Below are 15,543 nucleotides of genomic sequence, written 5' to 3'. Positions count from 1 at the left end.
GATCTTTAAAATAAATGCATTGTAAAATACTTCTCATGGTTCAGTTAGATGAGACCTTCAATGACTTTCTTCAGCACATCATCCCTTTGTCTCTTTCTCTTCAACCCAATGTGTCCGGTCTCTACCTGTTCTCCCCTGAGACCCCTTACGAGCTGTGATTGGCTGACTGCTACTGTGAAATCCACCTGTCTGTCACAGAAACATCAAGCCTGCATGATGCGCCCCTCTTTGATGAAAGCAACAAGTCTTACCCATTAATAATTACAATCAGGCACACACACATCTGTTTCCTGGGGCTGTATCAGCGCTTACACAGTAACCTGATGCAAAGGGCTAAAAGTGGACTCGTGGTGACACTGCAGTTTTTCACACTGCCAACCTCTCTCTGTATCTTCCTCTCTCGGCTGTCTGGGCCTGATGCCAGGTCATGTTATAAATGAACGCATTAGCAGGTTTTGGTTTGGCTACTGTGCCCTGATAAACCAGGTTGCAGAAGAGCGAGGTCCCCCACCTGGGGAGGTGGGATAAGCACTGGTGGACACGAAAGCTATTTGTTAAGCTATTTAATTATTTGATATTGGGACACACTCAACAACAAAACGTACAGTAATCTATTGAAAAAAAAGAAGGTAGTTTGATCAGAGCAGCGGTAAGCAAATAATTATTATATCATAAGCCGTTTTCCTACAGTACAGGCATATTTTACCTGCATATTTTTCATTATGATTTAACTTGTGTAGCCCATGTACTGATTCCATCCAGTAGCTGCTATAATAAATTACAACAGGAAAACATATGAGGCAGTGTGCTGCTCTTCAAAACAGGAAATAACAGAGAACAGATTGTCATTAAAGTAAGGTAAAAGTAAGGTTTTTATAAGTGTGTGGTCGCATTCTAGTCACTTTTCTCAGTGGCCCTGCCCCAGTCTCCGATGAAAGCATTACGTATTTGGTTCTTGACGGGCAGTCGAGTTGGGCCAGAAGAGAGCCAGCCCTCCTGCGGTGGAAACAGGAAGAACTGGTGGGAAAGGGCATGTGATGCTTACTCAACTGTAATGCTCATGTCTGCGCTCCTCTCAGAGCTGAGGCCTGGAAGGGCATGACTAAGCCCCGCCCCTCTACCTGAAATGAAATCGTATTGGCTGACCAGTTTAGTACATTCCAATTAAAATAAAGCAAAGCAAAGATTGACCGTTATGCGCAAAGTTACACTGTGATATTGTTGTGTTCTGTGTATTTCTCTACGAGGCAAGGAGTCCAGACGAAGTAGTAAGGTTATAATAAAGCTGATTTATTTTCAGTTGTGATGAAGATATACATTCTCAATATTGAGGTCTCTGGGTTTAGTGAGCCACAGATTGCAAGCAGGTTCTGTCTTTCCTTCCACCCAGAGCCTTGACATGTGACATCACACAATATTTATACTTTGTGAAAGAGAAAAGGGGCTGTCCCTTATGACATGTTAAATGTATATTTTTGAGTGTGTTGGTTTCTTGTTGGAGGGACAGCCAGAGTCCTCCCCTCTTGGATCCACGACTTCCGGGTCTGCAGCCTGTTATCTAATCCTTCTCTACTCTTGCCATAACTCTCCTATCATTTGTGAAGCACCCAGAGGCCTCTCTTCACTAACTTCTACTGTCCCTCTCTTGGGCCCCTCTGCCTTCTCTTCACAAAGGAATGTGCAGTTAATATTTTCTGTGAACAGAGAAGCAAAAGGCAGTTCCTTTCTTGTGTTTTTAGCTCACCATTCATTCTGTCATGAGGCTCACTTCTCTTCACAGTTTAAAACCCTCTCTGGTAGCATTTATACATAAACATGTCTTTATGAGCAAGCAATAATAATTCAATAATATCCTTCAATATACACATGCTGACTCATATACAGTACAAAGAAATAACTTATTTACATTCTGTCTGAATTATTTTTAGCATGGGCTTCAACAAAAAAAGGATGGTAATTCATATAGAAGCTTTGGTTCTTTTAATGTAAAGCACTTAATAATTGTGTCAGCCGCATTCCCAGGACAGTTTCCCCAAAGCTTCATTTGATAACAAGTAATACAAATTTACATTTACACCATAAGGAGTTTTATTATACAAGATCATACCAGCACATCAAACAAAAGCATCCATTAAACTCCTATTTGCAGCCGGGAACGAGTCTGACATTCATCTGCCTAATGCTACTTATAATAATAGCAGGCATGGACAACTTATTTTTACAATGTAGAAGTAAGCATGTTCTTTTCACCAGCAGTGTGTGTGTGTGTGTGTGTGTGTGTGTGTGTGTGTGTGTGTGTGTGTGTGTGTGTGTGTGTGTGTGTGTGTGTGTGTGTGTGTGTGTGTGTGTGTGTGGGTTGGGGGAGGGGTCTTCTCTCAGCATTCATCTATAATGCAGTAATACAATTATTATTATTATTATTGTTATTATTCTCTCTCCCTCAGTCCACTTCTTCAGTTTTTAGCCAGAGCCACCGACACTAAAAGATAAATAACAGAGGGCTGGTGCAGGTCATAACTGAGAAATGCCATTAGCCAGTCATCCAAGCTCCACAGCAAAATATGCAGGTTGTCATTTCCTCCTATATTAGCCATTTGTAGCATTAGCATATAGCCTATGGCCCACCTATGTTTGGTTCTCAGCAGACGACTTGAGTTGAATAGTTTTTTTGATTTTTCATCTGTAAAATGTTTTTCTATAAAAATGCTTATAGGTTAGATGATATCATATGCTAATGCTAGCTAATGTAACCCCCTGTTGCAGAGCTCATCCCCCCACGGCCTGTCTCACAATTGTAACTTCTAATTGATTTACAGTGCTTATATGCTTAATAGATAGATGAATACGGGTGTGTAGTGATAACTCAACCAACAGAAACAATTGCAAAAACTAGGGGACAAAAAGCCAAGAGATAAAAAAGTAGATGTGTACCAAGGTGAGTTGTAGAAACAGACAGTGTGATGGGGAAAAGAGACCAGAAATCTATTATGAAGGTGAAACAGTGTGTATTCTGCTTAAGACTCACATTGTGTGCCAGCTCCTGGGAATCTGCTCACCCCCAGTGCTCTTCTGTTTCATTGAGAACAAGTACGATGTTTCTGTTAATAATTAGAGAGGATGTGTAAGCCAAGTCACCAGCAGAACAACCTGTTGCACACAGAGCTGTCTCATCTGAATAATTAAAATGAGGGGGGAGGGTTATCTCCACAGCTGCCCCATCATGTGTGATTCACTGGGTTTCCTACCAAGTCACTCATACTTTATGGGATTAAAGTGCTGTAGTCTTCCTGCACCTCAGCTCACTTGAGACCCCGCCAACAATGTGTCTTTCTTTTTTTTATAGGTGTAATGACTTCAGGAACAAACAAAGTCGCTGAGAGGCTGAGGCCTGGTTGCGTTTGCCACAAATATATGCTGAGATCCAAAAATGATTTGAACAAAATCTTACTTTAATTAAAGTGATCAATTTAATATAACCGGCAAAAACTAACAATCCAATTAATTCAGCTATCACAAACACAGCGAACCTCTCACCCTCTCTTCCACACAAACTCTCACACACCTAACACAGGTGAACAGGTGATTTAATATTACTATAAGTGCCACCTATCCCCATGTGACCCAACTAATCCAGCCATAATTGAACAAGAATTAATACGTAATAATATTATAAAGAAAGACCAACGCCAACATATAAACAATTAAAAATCTTATCAAATCATACAACATAAATTCCCCCTGACCTAGTCCTACAGGCTTCATACCTATCAAACACCTTCATGTAAGGAACAAATGTGTTTATTTTCTGCTGAGACCAAGTCCTACCGGGGTGTCCCTGAGCAAGGCACCGTTCCCTACACTGCTCCCCGGGCGCCGTATATAATGGCAGCCCACTGCTCCTACAGATAGAGCATGCTAGAACGCCCTCCCCCTACCCGATTCCTGCCACACACTTACCGTATTCCAGCAGCTGGAACTCTAAAGCCCTCCTCCTGTGTTCTGAGAGGGGCGTTGCCAGATTTACCCATTTGTTCAATAGCAGGGTTTTACCTTGAGATGGTGCTTCCTCCACAAATACACAGAGACAGCTAACTGGGTGAACTTTGGCCTTTGTTTAGCCTTGATTCACACAGTTTGTTTCCTTGACTAACAGAACCTTAATGTTTGCAGTTCTGCAGTTGTGTTTCCTGAGCATCATTCACATATTTTGTATCACTTACTTTCACAGGGAAATGTAACACATTAGTTTTACACTTTTTATTTATTTATACTATTACACACATTCAAGCTATATAATGTTTATTTTCTACTCTTTTGAATTTCGAATGATGTGCAATTCCTTGTTTTTTACTTTAACGATAACACATCCAGATTTGAGATTAAATAAAGTTGATCTCATCCTATTATATTAATTGTAATTCAATAATATATATTCTTTGTATATTAAATAATAATAATAATAATAATAATAATAATAATAATAATAATAATAATAATAATAATAATAATAATAATAAAACTGTTTACACTTCTTTATTGTTGCTGCTCATACTTTTACTTTTACAATAGTTTGATTAATCAAACTACCAAAACAAGATTCAATAAATTGTATGCAGGACAATTAATTGAATCTTGTTTTGGTGTTTTTACACAGTACAGCAGTTTTCTGCGTTTAGCTTTTTAAGTACAACGTTGGCTTTTCACCAGCTTCTCACTCAGGGAGAGAACTGTTGATGTCTAGGACCTATTGTAATGCTAATTAACTGGTTGGGCCATGTGAAGGATCCCACTCAGGGACTGGACCGCTGAAATACTTCAGAAAACACCTCCATTGAATGAAAAAAAACAGTCACGGAAGCACTAAGCCAATCAGGCATGGATAGAACACAGGATCAGTCTATGTGTCAAGGGGGCACTAGTTTCTCCCCTGTCCAAGAACGGGTAAGGGTCCGGTCTGACAGAGCACAGGTCGGCTGTCTGCAGCAGAGAGCAGACAAAGAGATAGATCAGTGCTCTAAACCAGTGGTTTTCAATAGGTGAGGCGCGCCTCCCCTGGGGGGTGCCAAAGATCCACAAGGGAGGCGCGACGCACGAAGAAAAAATAACATACAAATCTGTATGCAGCTCTATTGAGATCGGTAATTGTTTGTGTATTAGCTGTAAAATCCATCGTTTCCTTGTCCCAAGTCAACAGAAGTCCTTAAAGTTAGGTTTCACCTGGTCGGGGTCCGAGGCTGCACCTCTGCGGCAGTGTGTGGTCTGCAAGGAGGTGCTAGCACAGCATGACATCATGCAAACTTTGGCGTCACATTGAAACTAAGCACATGAATTTAGTGAACAAGCCAGTGGAGTTTTTTGAGAGGAAGCGTGATGATTTTCAGTCAAAAAAAGCATAATACAGTCGTTTGGCACTATTAACATGAAGGCGACAGAAGCATCTTATCGTGTCGCGCTACGTATAGCGAAGGCAAGCAAACCCCATAACATTGGCGAAACATTGCTACTCCCTGCAGCTAGAGATATGTGTTCAGTGATACTGGGAGAAGCAGCTCCTGCTAAACTTGGCGTGATCCCTATCTCTGACAATACCATCCAGCGACGAATATCAGACATGGCTTGTGATGTCAAAGAGCAGGTGTTGGACGGTGTTCGTGAAAGCCCCTTTCACGCTTTTCAACTATATGAGTCGACTGACGTCACACACTGTGCTCAATTGATGGTGTACGTTCGGTTTATCAAAGAGCTCAGTGTGCAGGAAGATTTTTCCGCCCGCACAAAAGTTGACAAACTTTTCAAGGCCTTGAATCATTTTTACCAGGCTAATTGCCTTGACTGGGGCCGGTGTTGTGGCATATGTACTGATGGGGCAAGATCAATGACTGGCCGTCACAGGTACAGGCAGTTGCCCCTGCTGCTGTCTGGAAGCCCTGCATCATCCATCGCCAGGCATTAGCAACAAAAGGGGATGCCCCAAGAATTGTGTTCAGTTCTTGATGAGGCCGTCAGGATTGTGAACTTGATTAAATCGCGTGCCTTAAACGCCCGTCTGTTCTCGATCCTCTGCAATGAGATGGGCACTCACTTCCAGCAGCTGCTCCTGAACTCCGAGGTCAGAAGGCTGTCTCGGGGCAAAGTCCTCACCAGGCTGTGCGATTTGCGCGAGGAAGTCCTCCTGTTCCTCACCAAGATTAACTCCCCGTTCGCAAAACATTTGGCAGACATGAACTGGCTTGCTATGTTGACCTATCTCTCCGACATCTTCGATAGGATCAACTCCCTCAACACCTCTCTCCAGGGCAAAGAGTGCCACGTCTTTTCGGCACAAGACCAAGTGTCTGAATTCAGGAAAAAGCTGGACTTGTGGTGTGCTCGTGTTGAACGAGGTTCGGTGGAAATGTTCCCAACCCTGGAAAATGTTGCAGAGAAGACAGGGCTGCCTCTCAAGTCTGTCCAACCGGTCATCACTGCGCATTTGAATGGGTTGCGTGACCAGTTTGGCCAGTATTTTGGAGAGGACGCAATTGGAAATCAGTGGGTGAGAAATCCGTTCTCTTTCCCCCCCACACCCCATGATGGTCTGAGCCTGCAGGAGGAGGAGGCCCTGGTTGAGCTCAGCTCGAATATGGACTTGAAGGAGAGACTGGGAGAAATGCCGATAACGCGTTTCTGGTTGTCTGTGGAGAGCGAGTTTCCCCAGATCTCCACAAAGGCTATGAAAGTCCTAATCCCCTTCACCTCCGCACTGGTTTTCCGCACTGACCCTGATTAAAAACAAATACAGATCAAGGCTGCAGGTGGAGGACGACTTGCTTTATTTCTCTCGGCAGTGCAGCCTCGCATTGAACACCTCTGCGCATCAAAAGCGCGGCCTCATTGTTCCCACTGATATGGACGATTAAATTGAAACTCAAAAGTTGTATTGTCTTGAATGCATAAATAGGTTGGGCAATAGGGTTGATTTCGCTCTTGTAGCGCAAATGACGTGAACGGCGTCATTTTGTTTGTTGGTTAAATCTGAGGTTTTATTTATGTGGCTGAAAACGTAAAAAAATGTGAAGAAAATATGTGAATCTGCTCGATCTGATAACATGCCCTCAATGCCGTTGACTGTTAAATGTGATGTGTTCCGTGAACAACCAGTGTTGTCGTTCACTGATCAGAGAGCTGTCAATTGTGCTGATTTTGTTCGAGACGATGTGCATCTCCTTCAAATGTGTTCTTAAGGCCCAGACACACCGAGCCGATTTGTTGACTTGTGGATAGGCCTACTGATGTTCAGTGATTTTAAAAGTAGCCTCAATTAGGCCTGCATGAAGTTTGAAAGTATTTGCTGTTGCAAAGATCGTTTATGAATGCACTTTTTAAAAAGTTGTGAAAATGAAATGTCTTCAAATACAATATTAAACAATATTTACATTTTATCAGTTGTTAATGAAACTCATCATTGCCTGAAACAGACAAAAGGTGGCATTTACTTCAGAGGTTTGTGTGGGTTAGGACAGGCGGACGGGATTTTGGGGAAGGGGGGCCTCGGCTGTCCTTTCCTACTCTAAGTGGAGGCTCACATTCACCCAAATTGAAAACCCCTGCTTTACACCCTGAAGTCAAAAATCGTACACATCCAAAACAGAATAAACATAAGTCATTATTATTACCAAGTTAAATCCTGTGCATTGTTTTTGACTTTTATTAAATACTCGATATTTCCACGGACGTTTATTAACAGCATTACGACACAGAAGCAACAGGAACTGCAACAGCATAAATATGCAAACCCGAGCCTACAGCTAAAACTACTGCTGGAGATCAGAGGGGGGTGGGAGAGCTGTGGCACTTTCCGATGGCCCATTAGGTGTGAATGTGTCGCCATTAGGGCGATATATTTTGACTTTTATTTTGACACATTGAGAAAGAATACAAACTTTTACTTTGATACAATTTCCTGTAACTTCCTTACCACTTCCTGCCTTGTCATCAGTTACTTCCTACTCAGTTCCTATCTGTTGGAAACAGTTAATACTTAAGAATTCCTGACCGTGAAAGATGCTAGAAGCAAAGTCGTAAGTAAAACTCATTGTTAAGTTAAATAATTGATAGATTAAGTTAAGTTTAAAGTTGAAAGAGAAGGTAATAATAGTCTTAAAAGATCGTTTTTATTTACATGTATTTACAAGGATATTTCATAAGACTTCATGTGAAGCTGAACTTTATGTTAAAAAATGTCAAACTTTGTTTTGTTGCAGTTTTCACTCTGCCATGTAATGCTGGAATCTTCAGTAAACAACAGTGAAATGTTAACTACGACACAGACTCCTGGTTATTGCATCAGAGTTTAACTTGTTGGATAGCTTCAGTTGTTACACTGCAGTGAAGACAACACAGTGAAAAGACTGAGAAGTTAGCATTGAATAACGAGTCAAGATGGAAACTACATCTAATAAATCAAGAAAAAGTGGAAGCAGCTTTCATTCATCTGCCTCATCAACCAATGCTTTACTTCGTGCACGAGCAAAAGCAGCAGCTACTAAAGTGCGTGCCGAATATGCTGAGCAAGAAGCCAAAGCTAGGATAGAAAAAGTGAAAAAAGAGACTGAGGCTGAAACACTAGCCATCTGCCGTGAAGCAGCAGAAGCTGAAGCCGTAGCAGCTGTCTGGGAATCAGCAGTTTCAGGAAGCAACAATTATATTGTGCTGGATGAAACAAATTCAACAGAACAAAGCAAACTTGAACGGACAAGTGAATACATCCAAACTCACTTCCATTCCACTAACTCCGTCCAACAAACAGCCATGAAGGCTAGTTCGCCACCAACTCAACCAATTACCTATGCCACTCTCAGTTATAGCCCGAACAACCCCTTTGTTTCACGCCATCAGCCGCCTGTTTTTTCATACGACAGCACAAACAATGTGGATTTTACAGACTATGACTTAGACTATGCGCCACCAGCAGCCAAAGAGTCAGTCAGCCAGAATCCATTTACCCGAGAAGGTCCGCGGGTTATTCCCAAGACTCTTACCTCGCAGATCAGTGACTTGAATATTGGAGCTCCATCCTTCAACCCCCAGCCAACAAATACTCAAAGTATGCCTGCAACTGAACACCTGGCACAATATTTAGCTCGGCGTGACCTAGTGAATACAAGTTTGTACGAGTTTGATGATAAACCTGAAAATTATCGTGCTTGGCTGTCATCATACAAAAATGCCACTCAAGGACTTGGTCTCACAGCCACTGAGGAATTGGACTTGATGACGCGATGGCTTGGAAAAGAGTCCAGCAACCAGGTGAAACGTCTCCGTGCAGTGCACATAGCAAGTCCACAAATAGCACTGGGGAAAGCTTGGGAACGTCTTCAGGAGTGTTATGCAGCCCCAGAGGTGATTGAAAAGGCCCTCTTTACCCGACTGGATGCATTTCCCAGAGTCTCAGCCAAGGAAAATCTGAAGCTACGAGAGCTAGCTGACCTGCTTATGGAAGTGCAGTGTGCTAAAGAAGATGGCTACTTACCAGGCCTGTCTTACCTGGACACGACACGCGGAATTGAACCCATAGTGACCAAGCTGCCTTATGGACTCCAGGAAAAATGGATCTCGGCCGGTTCTAAGTATAAAGAAGCAAATGGAGGACGGTTCCCACCGTTTGATTACTTCACGAAACTCATATGCTATGAGGCCAAGAAGAGAAATGACCCTAGCTTTGCCTTTTTAAATACCACCACAATGTCATCTGTCAGAGCTGAAGGTGCCTTTCCTAAAACCTTCAAGAAACCCATTGCAGTTCACAAGATCAATGTCACTCCCACAGAGTCAAATGTCTCTAGTGATCCGAGTAAGATCTGCCCAATACATGCAAAACCCCACCCACTGAAGAAGTGCAAAGCCTTCAGAGCCGAAACTCTTGATGACAGAAAGGTATTTCTGAAAGAAAACGGAATCTGCTTTAAGTGCTGTAGCTCAACCAACCATATGGCAAAGGACTGCACTACAATTGTTAAGTGTTTTGAGTGTGACAGCACCCGACATATCTCAGCTATGCACCCAGGACCAGCACCGCACCTCACGACTCCTCTGACCTCGCCACAGCATGGCGGGGAGGGAGAAGAGGTAAACGACACCAGTGAGGTTAGCGCAAGCTGCACAGCAGTATGTGGTACAGGACAAGTCGGACGGTCATGCTCCAAGATATGCCTGGCAAGAGTGTACCAGAAAGACCACCCAGAGGAAGCCATCAAGGCCTACGTCGTGTTAGACGACCAAAGCAACCGATCGTTGGCCAAGTCCAGTTTCTTTGACAAGTTTGACATCCACACTAAGCCATATCCTTACCAACTGAAAACATGTTCTGGTATAGTAGACACTTTCGGCAGAAGGGCATCAGATTTTATCGTGGAGTCCCTCAATGGAAAAGTTAGGATTCCCTTACCACCACTCACTGAGTGTAATGACTTACCTGATAATCGGTCTGAAATTCCCACACCAAATGCCGCTCTGCATCAGCCTCACCTGTCAAAGGTAGCAGAACACATCCCAAAGCTGGACCCCACTGCTGAAATCCTCCTGCTGCTAGGGAGAGACGCAATCAGAGCACACAAAGTAAGGGAACAAATAAATGGCCCCGCCAATGCACCCTTCGCACAACGCCTTGACTTAGGCTGGGTGCTGGTCGGAGAAGTCTGTCTAGGGAGCACACACAAGCCGAACGTCAGTTCCTTCCGGACGGCCATGGTCGACTGTCATCGGCCCTCACTCTTCCAGCCATGCACAAGCCTTTTGCACATTAAAGAGGAACTTCACGACAGACTGCCAGGAAACAGTGCCTTACCACCCAGAGCTAAGGAACACAGTCTGGGTCAAAATGTGTTTGACTGCACGGAACAGGACAATAAGCTAGCACCTTCAATCGAAGATGAAACTTTCCTCAAAATGATGGACAAAGACGTCTACAGAAACGATTCACACAGCTGGGTTGCTCCATTGCCGTTCAGACTACCTAGGCAACAGCTTCCCAACAACCGCGAGCAAGCACTCAAGCGGTTTGGCTCACTCCAACGCCAATTCAAAAGAAAGCCAGAAATGCAACAGCAATACGTGGAATTTATGGGTAAACTGCTGAAAAACAACCATGCTGAGGTGGCACCAGAGCTAAGAGAAGAAGAGTGCTGGTATTTACCAAGCTTTGCCGTGTATCACCCACAGAAACCCGATCAAATCAGGGTAGTGTTTGATTCAAGTGCCCAACAGTCTGGGATCTCCTTGAATAACGTGCTCTTGACTGGACCGGATCTGAACAACACCCTTCTAGGAGTGCTCATGCGGTTCCGAAAGGACAAGGTCGCTGTGATGGCAGACATTCAACAAATGTTTTACTGCTTCCTTGTGGACGAAAAGCACAGAAACTACCTGCGATTCTTATGGTTCAAGGACAACAACGTAGCCAACGAGGTCATTGACTACAGAATGAAAGTTCATGTTTTCGGGAACAGCCCATCTCCTGCAGTGTCGATCTATGGGCTCAGAAGAGCCATCAGAGATGGCGCAGAAAAATATGGAACAGACACAGTCAACTTCGTCGAACGGCACTTTTATGTTGATGACGGCCTCTGTTCTGTCCCAACCGATGCAGAGGCTATTGGGCTGCTTCATAGGACTCAAGCCTCACTTGCTGAGTCTAACTTGAGGCTCCACAAATTTGTCTCAAACAGTCAGGCTGTCTTGGAAGCCTTCCCAAGTGAGGACTGCGTACAAGCCAAAAGGGATGTAGACCTCAGTGGAGATGAGTCACCCACCCAACGCAGCTTGGGGCTCCTGTGGGAAATAGCAAGTGACACATTCACCTTCTCTGTGTCAACCGACACCAAACCATTCACCCGTCGAGGGGTTCTTTCAATGGTGAACAGTGTCTTCGACCCTTTAGGGTTTCTGGCTCCTGTTACGATCCAAGGCAGGGGCCTTCTCAGAGAGTTGAATTCTGAGACATCGGAGTGGGACACCCCATTGCCTGAAGATAAGTTAGGCAAGTGGGAAGCTTGGAGAAACTCGCTTCAAGACTTGAGGCACTTTCATATACCTAGGATGTACACAGGCATCTGCCCAGCCAAGGCTGAGCGAGTAGAACTCCACGTCTTTAGCGATGCATCTGTGAAGGCCATTGGTGCCGTAGCCTACCTGAAAGCCATCCAAGAAGACACAGTAGACGTGGGATTTGTCATGGCAAAAGCCAAACTTGCCCCTCAATCAGACCCGACCATTCCCAGACTTGAACTGTGTGCAGCAGTCTTAGCAGTGGAAATAGCTGAGCTGATTCAGGATGAACTGGATCTAAAGCTGGATGCCACAAAGTTCTACACTGATAGCAAAGTTGTCCTTAGATACATTTACAACCAGTCCAGACGGTTCTATGTGTACGTCCATAATCGGGTCCAGCGTATACGCCAGTCTACCATCCCTGAACAATGGCACTACGTGAACACCGAAGACAATCCGGCCGACCTGGCGTCGCGGTCGGTCCCAGCAGCACACCTCACAAAGACAATGTGGTTCAACGGACCAACCTTCCTGCGCAAGCCCTCTGTTCAGCCAGACCCTGCCTCAGTCATACCTCAGTCATTCAGCATAGTCTCACCAGAGTCAGATGCAGAGGTCCGTCCAGCGGTGAAGAGCTACATTACTGATCTACAAGGGAAAGTTCTCAGCACAGAGCGCTTTGAAAGGTTCTCCACATTCGACACTCTCCAACGAGCCATCGCACTCCTTATTCATATAGGGAGATCCTTCAGCACTCCGACAGGCAAGTGCAAGGGATGGCATCACTGTGACTTACCTCGTTCAGTGGATGAGCTTTCCCAAGCAAGAGAAGTCATCATCAGAGCTGTTCAGAGGAATACCTTTGTGAAGGAATTTGAAGCTCTGGAGAGAGGAAAGCAAGTTCCGTTAAGCAGCTGCCTACGCTCTCTCAACCCAGTCTTACAGGATGACCTCCTCTGCCTTGGAGGCAGACTGAAGAATGCAGATGTGTCCATTGAACAAAAGAACCCTGTCATTCTCCCAAAAGAACACCATGTGTCCTTGCTTCTCACCAGATACCACCATGCCCAAGTAAAGCATCAGGGTCGCCAGTTAACAGAAGGTGCTGTACGAGCTGCTGGGCTCTGGATCCTGGGAGGCAAGCGGCTCGTTAACTCAACTATTCACAAGTGCATCACCTGTCGCAGACTTAGAGGACGGATGCAGGAACAAAAAATGGCAGATTTGCCCACAGAACGCCTTACAACCTGCCCTCCCTTCACGTATGTGGGACTGGATGTCTTCGGACCCTGGCACGTCTCCACCAGACGCACCAGAGGGACACAACCTCAGAGCAAGTGCTGGGCCATACTATTCTGCTGCATGAGCTCCAGGGCAGTTCACATCGAGGTGATTACCTCAATGGACACCTCAAGCTGCATAAACGCATTGAGGCGTTTCTTTGCCATAAGAGGACCAGCCAAACAACTGAGGTCAGACTGCGGCACAAATTTCATTGGGGCTTGCAAAGAACTTGGGCTGAGTGCAGATCAACCAGACAGCACAGTGCAGAGGTATCTGCAACATCAAGGATGCTCCTGGGTGTTTAACCCGCCTCATGCCTCACACATGGGGGGTTCATGGGAGCGCCTCATTGGGTTAGCCCGAAGAATCCTGGATTCGACGCTCCGCGAACACAGCACTCGCCTAACTCATGATGTTCTGTGCACACTAATGGCAGAAGTGACAGCAATTCTGAACGCAAGACCACTAGTTCCAGTATCGAATGATCCCGAGAATCCATTCATCCTCACACCATCGATGCTGTTAACGCAGAAAGTGGGCGTCCCACCACCTCCAGGTGACTTCACAGGCAGAGACCTCCTCACGAAGCAGTGGAGACAAGTACAAGCATTATCCAACTTGTTCTGGAACCGTTGGAGACAAGTGTACCTGTCAACCTTACAAAGCCGCAAGAAATGGACAAGGTCCCACCAGAACCTGCAAGACGGTGACATCGTCCTCCTCAAAGACAACCAAGCTGCCCGCAACAACTGGCCTTTGGCAGTGGTCACAAAGGCTATTCCAGGAACAGATGGAAGAGTCCGTAAGGTGGAACTAAAGACAGCAAACCAAGGCCAACCAAAGACTTACCTTAGACCAGTGACGGAAACGGTTTTGCTTCTTCATAAGAACTGATGTTTCAGTTGTAGATCTTAGTTGAATGTAATGTTCATGCTAGTATAGTGACCTCACAGTGGTCACAGCGGGGAGTGTGTCGCCATTAGGGCGATATATTTTGACTTTTATTTTGACACATTGAGAAAGAATACAAACTTTTACTTTGATACAATTTCCTGTAACTTCCTTACCACTTCCTGCCTTGTCATCAGTTACTTCCTACTCAGTTCCTATCTGTTGGAAACAGTTAATACTTAAGAATTCCTGACCGTGAAAGATGCTAGAAGCAAAGTCGTAAGTAAAACTCATTGTTAAGTTAAATAATTGATAGATTAAGTTAAGTTTAAAGTTGAAAGAGAAGGTAATAATAGTCTTAAAAGATCGTTTTTATTTACATGTATTTACAAGGATATTTCATAAGACTTCATGTGAAGCTGAACTTTATGTTAAAAAATGTCAAACTTTGTTTTGTTGCAGTTTTCACTCTGCCATGTAATGCTGGAATCTTCAGTAAACAACAGTGAAATGTTAACTACGACACAGACTCCTGGTTATTGCATCAGAGTTTAACTTGTTGGATAGCTTCAGTTGTTACACTGCAGTGAAGACAACACAGTGAAACTTAAAGAGAGTAAATAAGAACAACATTCCATTTGTTCACTTGCTTTAATGGACGATTGCAGTGAAATGACAATAATCGAATATGTCATGAGCAGCTGAAAGTGCTGGTATGTGTACATCTAAACAGAGGTCTTCCGCTTCCTGTTTCACTACGCGCAACAGCATAAATGACCGTAGTGCAATATTCCCTATCTCCCCCTGAGCCTTTAACACTCTAAAAAAAGGCTGAAAGAAAAACAGAATTGAACAAATGGTCGTAGGCATAACAAACACAACGGTATAGTCCACAACATCAACACAATGCCCGCAGAACCCATCCAAGACTAACCCACAGCATAGTGCTTGTGCCAGGCAGGCACACAGGCCATCCTGGTGGACCGGCGCAAGTCAGTTGCCGGCGGCGGCGTCACGTCAGGCACCGATGGGGGAGAAGCCACAGGGGTTGCAGAGGCCGGCAGTGGTGCACAAAGGACATCCTGGCCCGGCACCACCGGCACGACGGAAGTAGGCTGCGTCCCGCACCAGGGAGAGCCTTCCGATGTCAGCGCTGGAGTCGGAGTGGGCCCTGACCCCGTCACAGGCATCACTGGGCGGTACACAATATCAGGCAGCCGTCGCGTCGCAACAGGTGCTGGCATGGCGACGAGAGAGGCCAGATAGTCGTAGATTGATCGAGGTACTGGCAGGTCATCGCGAATCGGTTCGCCGTTTGAGAGACAGGACATCAGCGTGTGC

The 15,543-nt window shown here is 44.8% G+C and overlaps 2 protein-coding genes across 3 annotated transcripts in view; both read left to right on the top strand.

Moving 5' to 3' along the window:
* Positions 1-15,543, top strand: part of LOC134876994 (heparan sulfate glucosamine 3-O-sulfotransferase 5) — a 118,154-nt gene that overhangs the window by 54,704 nt on the left and 47,907 nt on the right. The window lies entirely within an intron of this gene.
* LOC134876466 (uncharacterized) lies at positions 7,869-14,719 on the top strand. Its single transcript, XM_063901399.1, has 2 exons — positions 7,869-8,060; positions 8,244-14,719. Exon 2 carries the CDS (start codon positions 8,422-8,424, stop codon positions 14,203-14,205), a length of 5,784 nt encoding a protein of 1,927 aa, XP_063757469.1. The 5' UTR covers positions 7,869-8,060; positions 8,244-8,421; the 3' UTR covers positions 14,206-14,719.

This window comes from Eleginops maclovinus, chromosome 15 (assembly GCF_036324505.1).
Source record: "Eleginops maclovinus isolate JMC-PN-2008 ecotype Puerto Natales chromosome 15, JC_Emac_rtc_rv5, whole genome shotgun sequence".
NCBI classification, from domain to species: domain Eukaryota; kingdom Metazoa; phylum Chordata; class Actinopteri; order Perciformes; family Eleginopidae; genus Eleginops; species Eleginops maclovinus.
Note: the sequence above shows the minus strand (reverse complement) of the source record. Positions and strands in the feature narration are given on the sequence as shown.

Coding starts and splice junctions, on each gene's coding strand:
- LOC134876466 (XM_063901399.1), top strand. CDS start 8,422: ATGGAAACTACATCTAATAAATCAAGAAAAAGTGGAAGCAGCTTTCAT.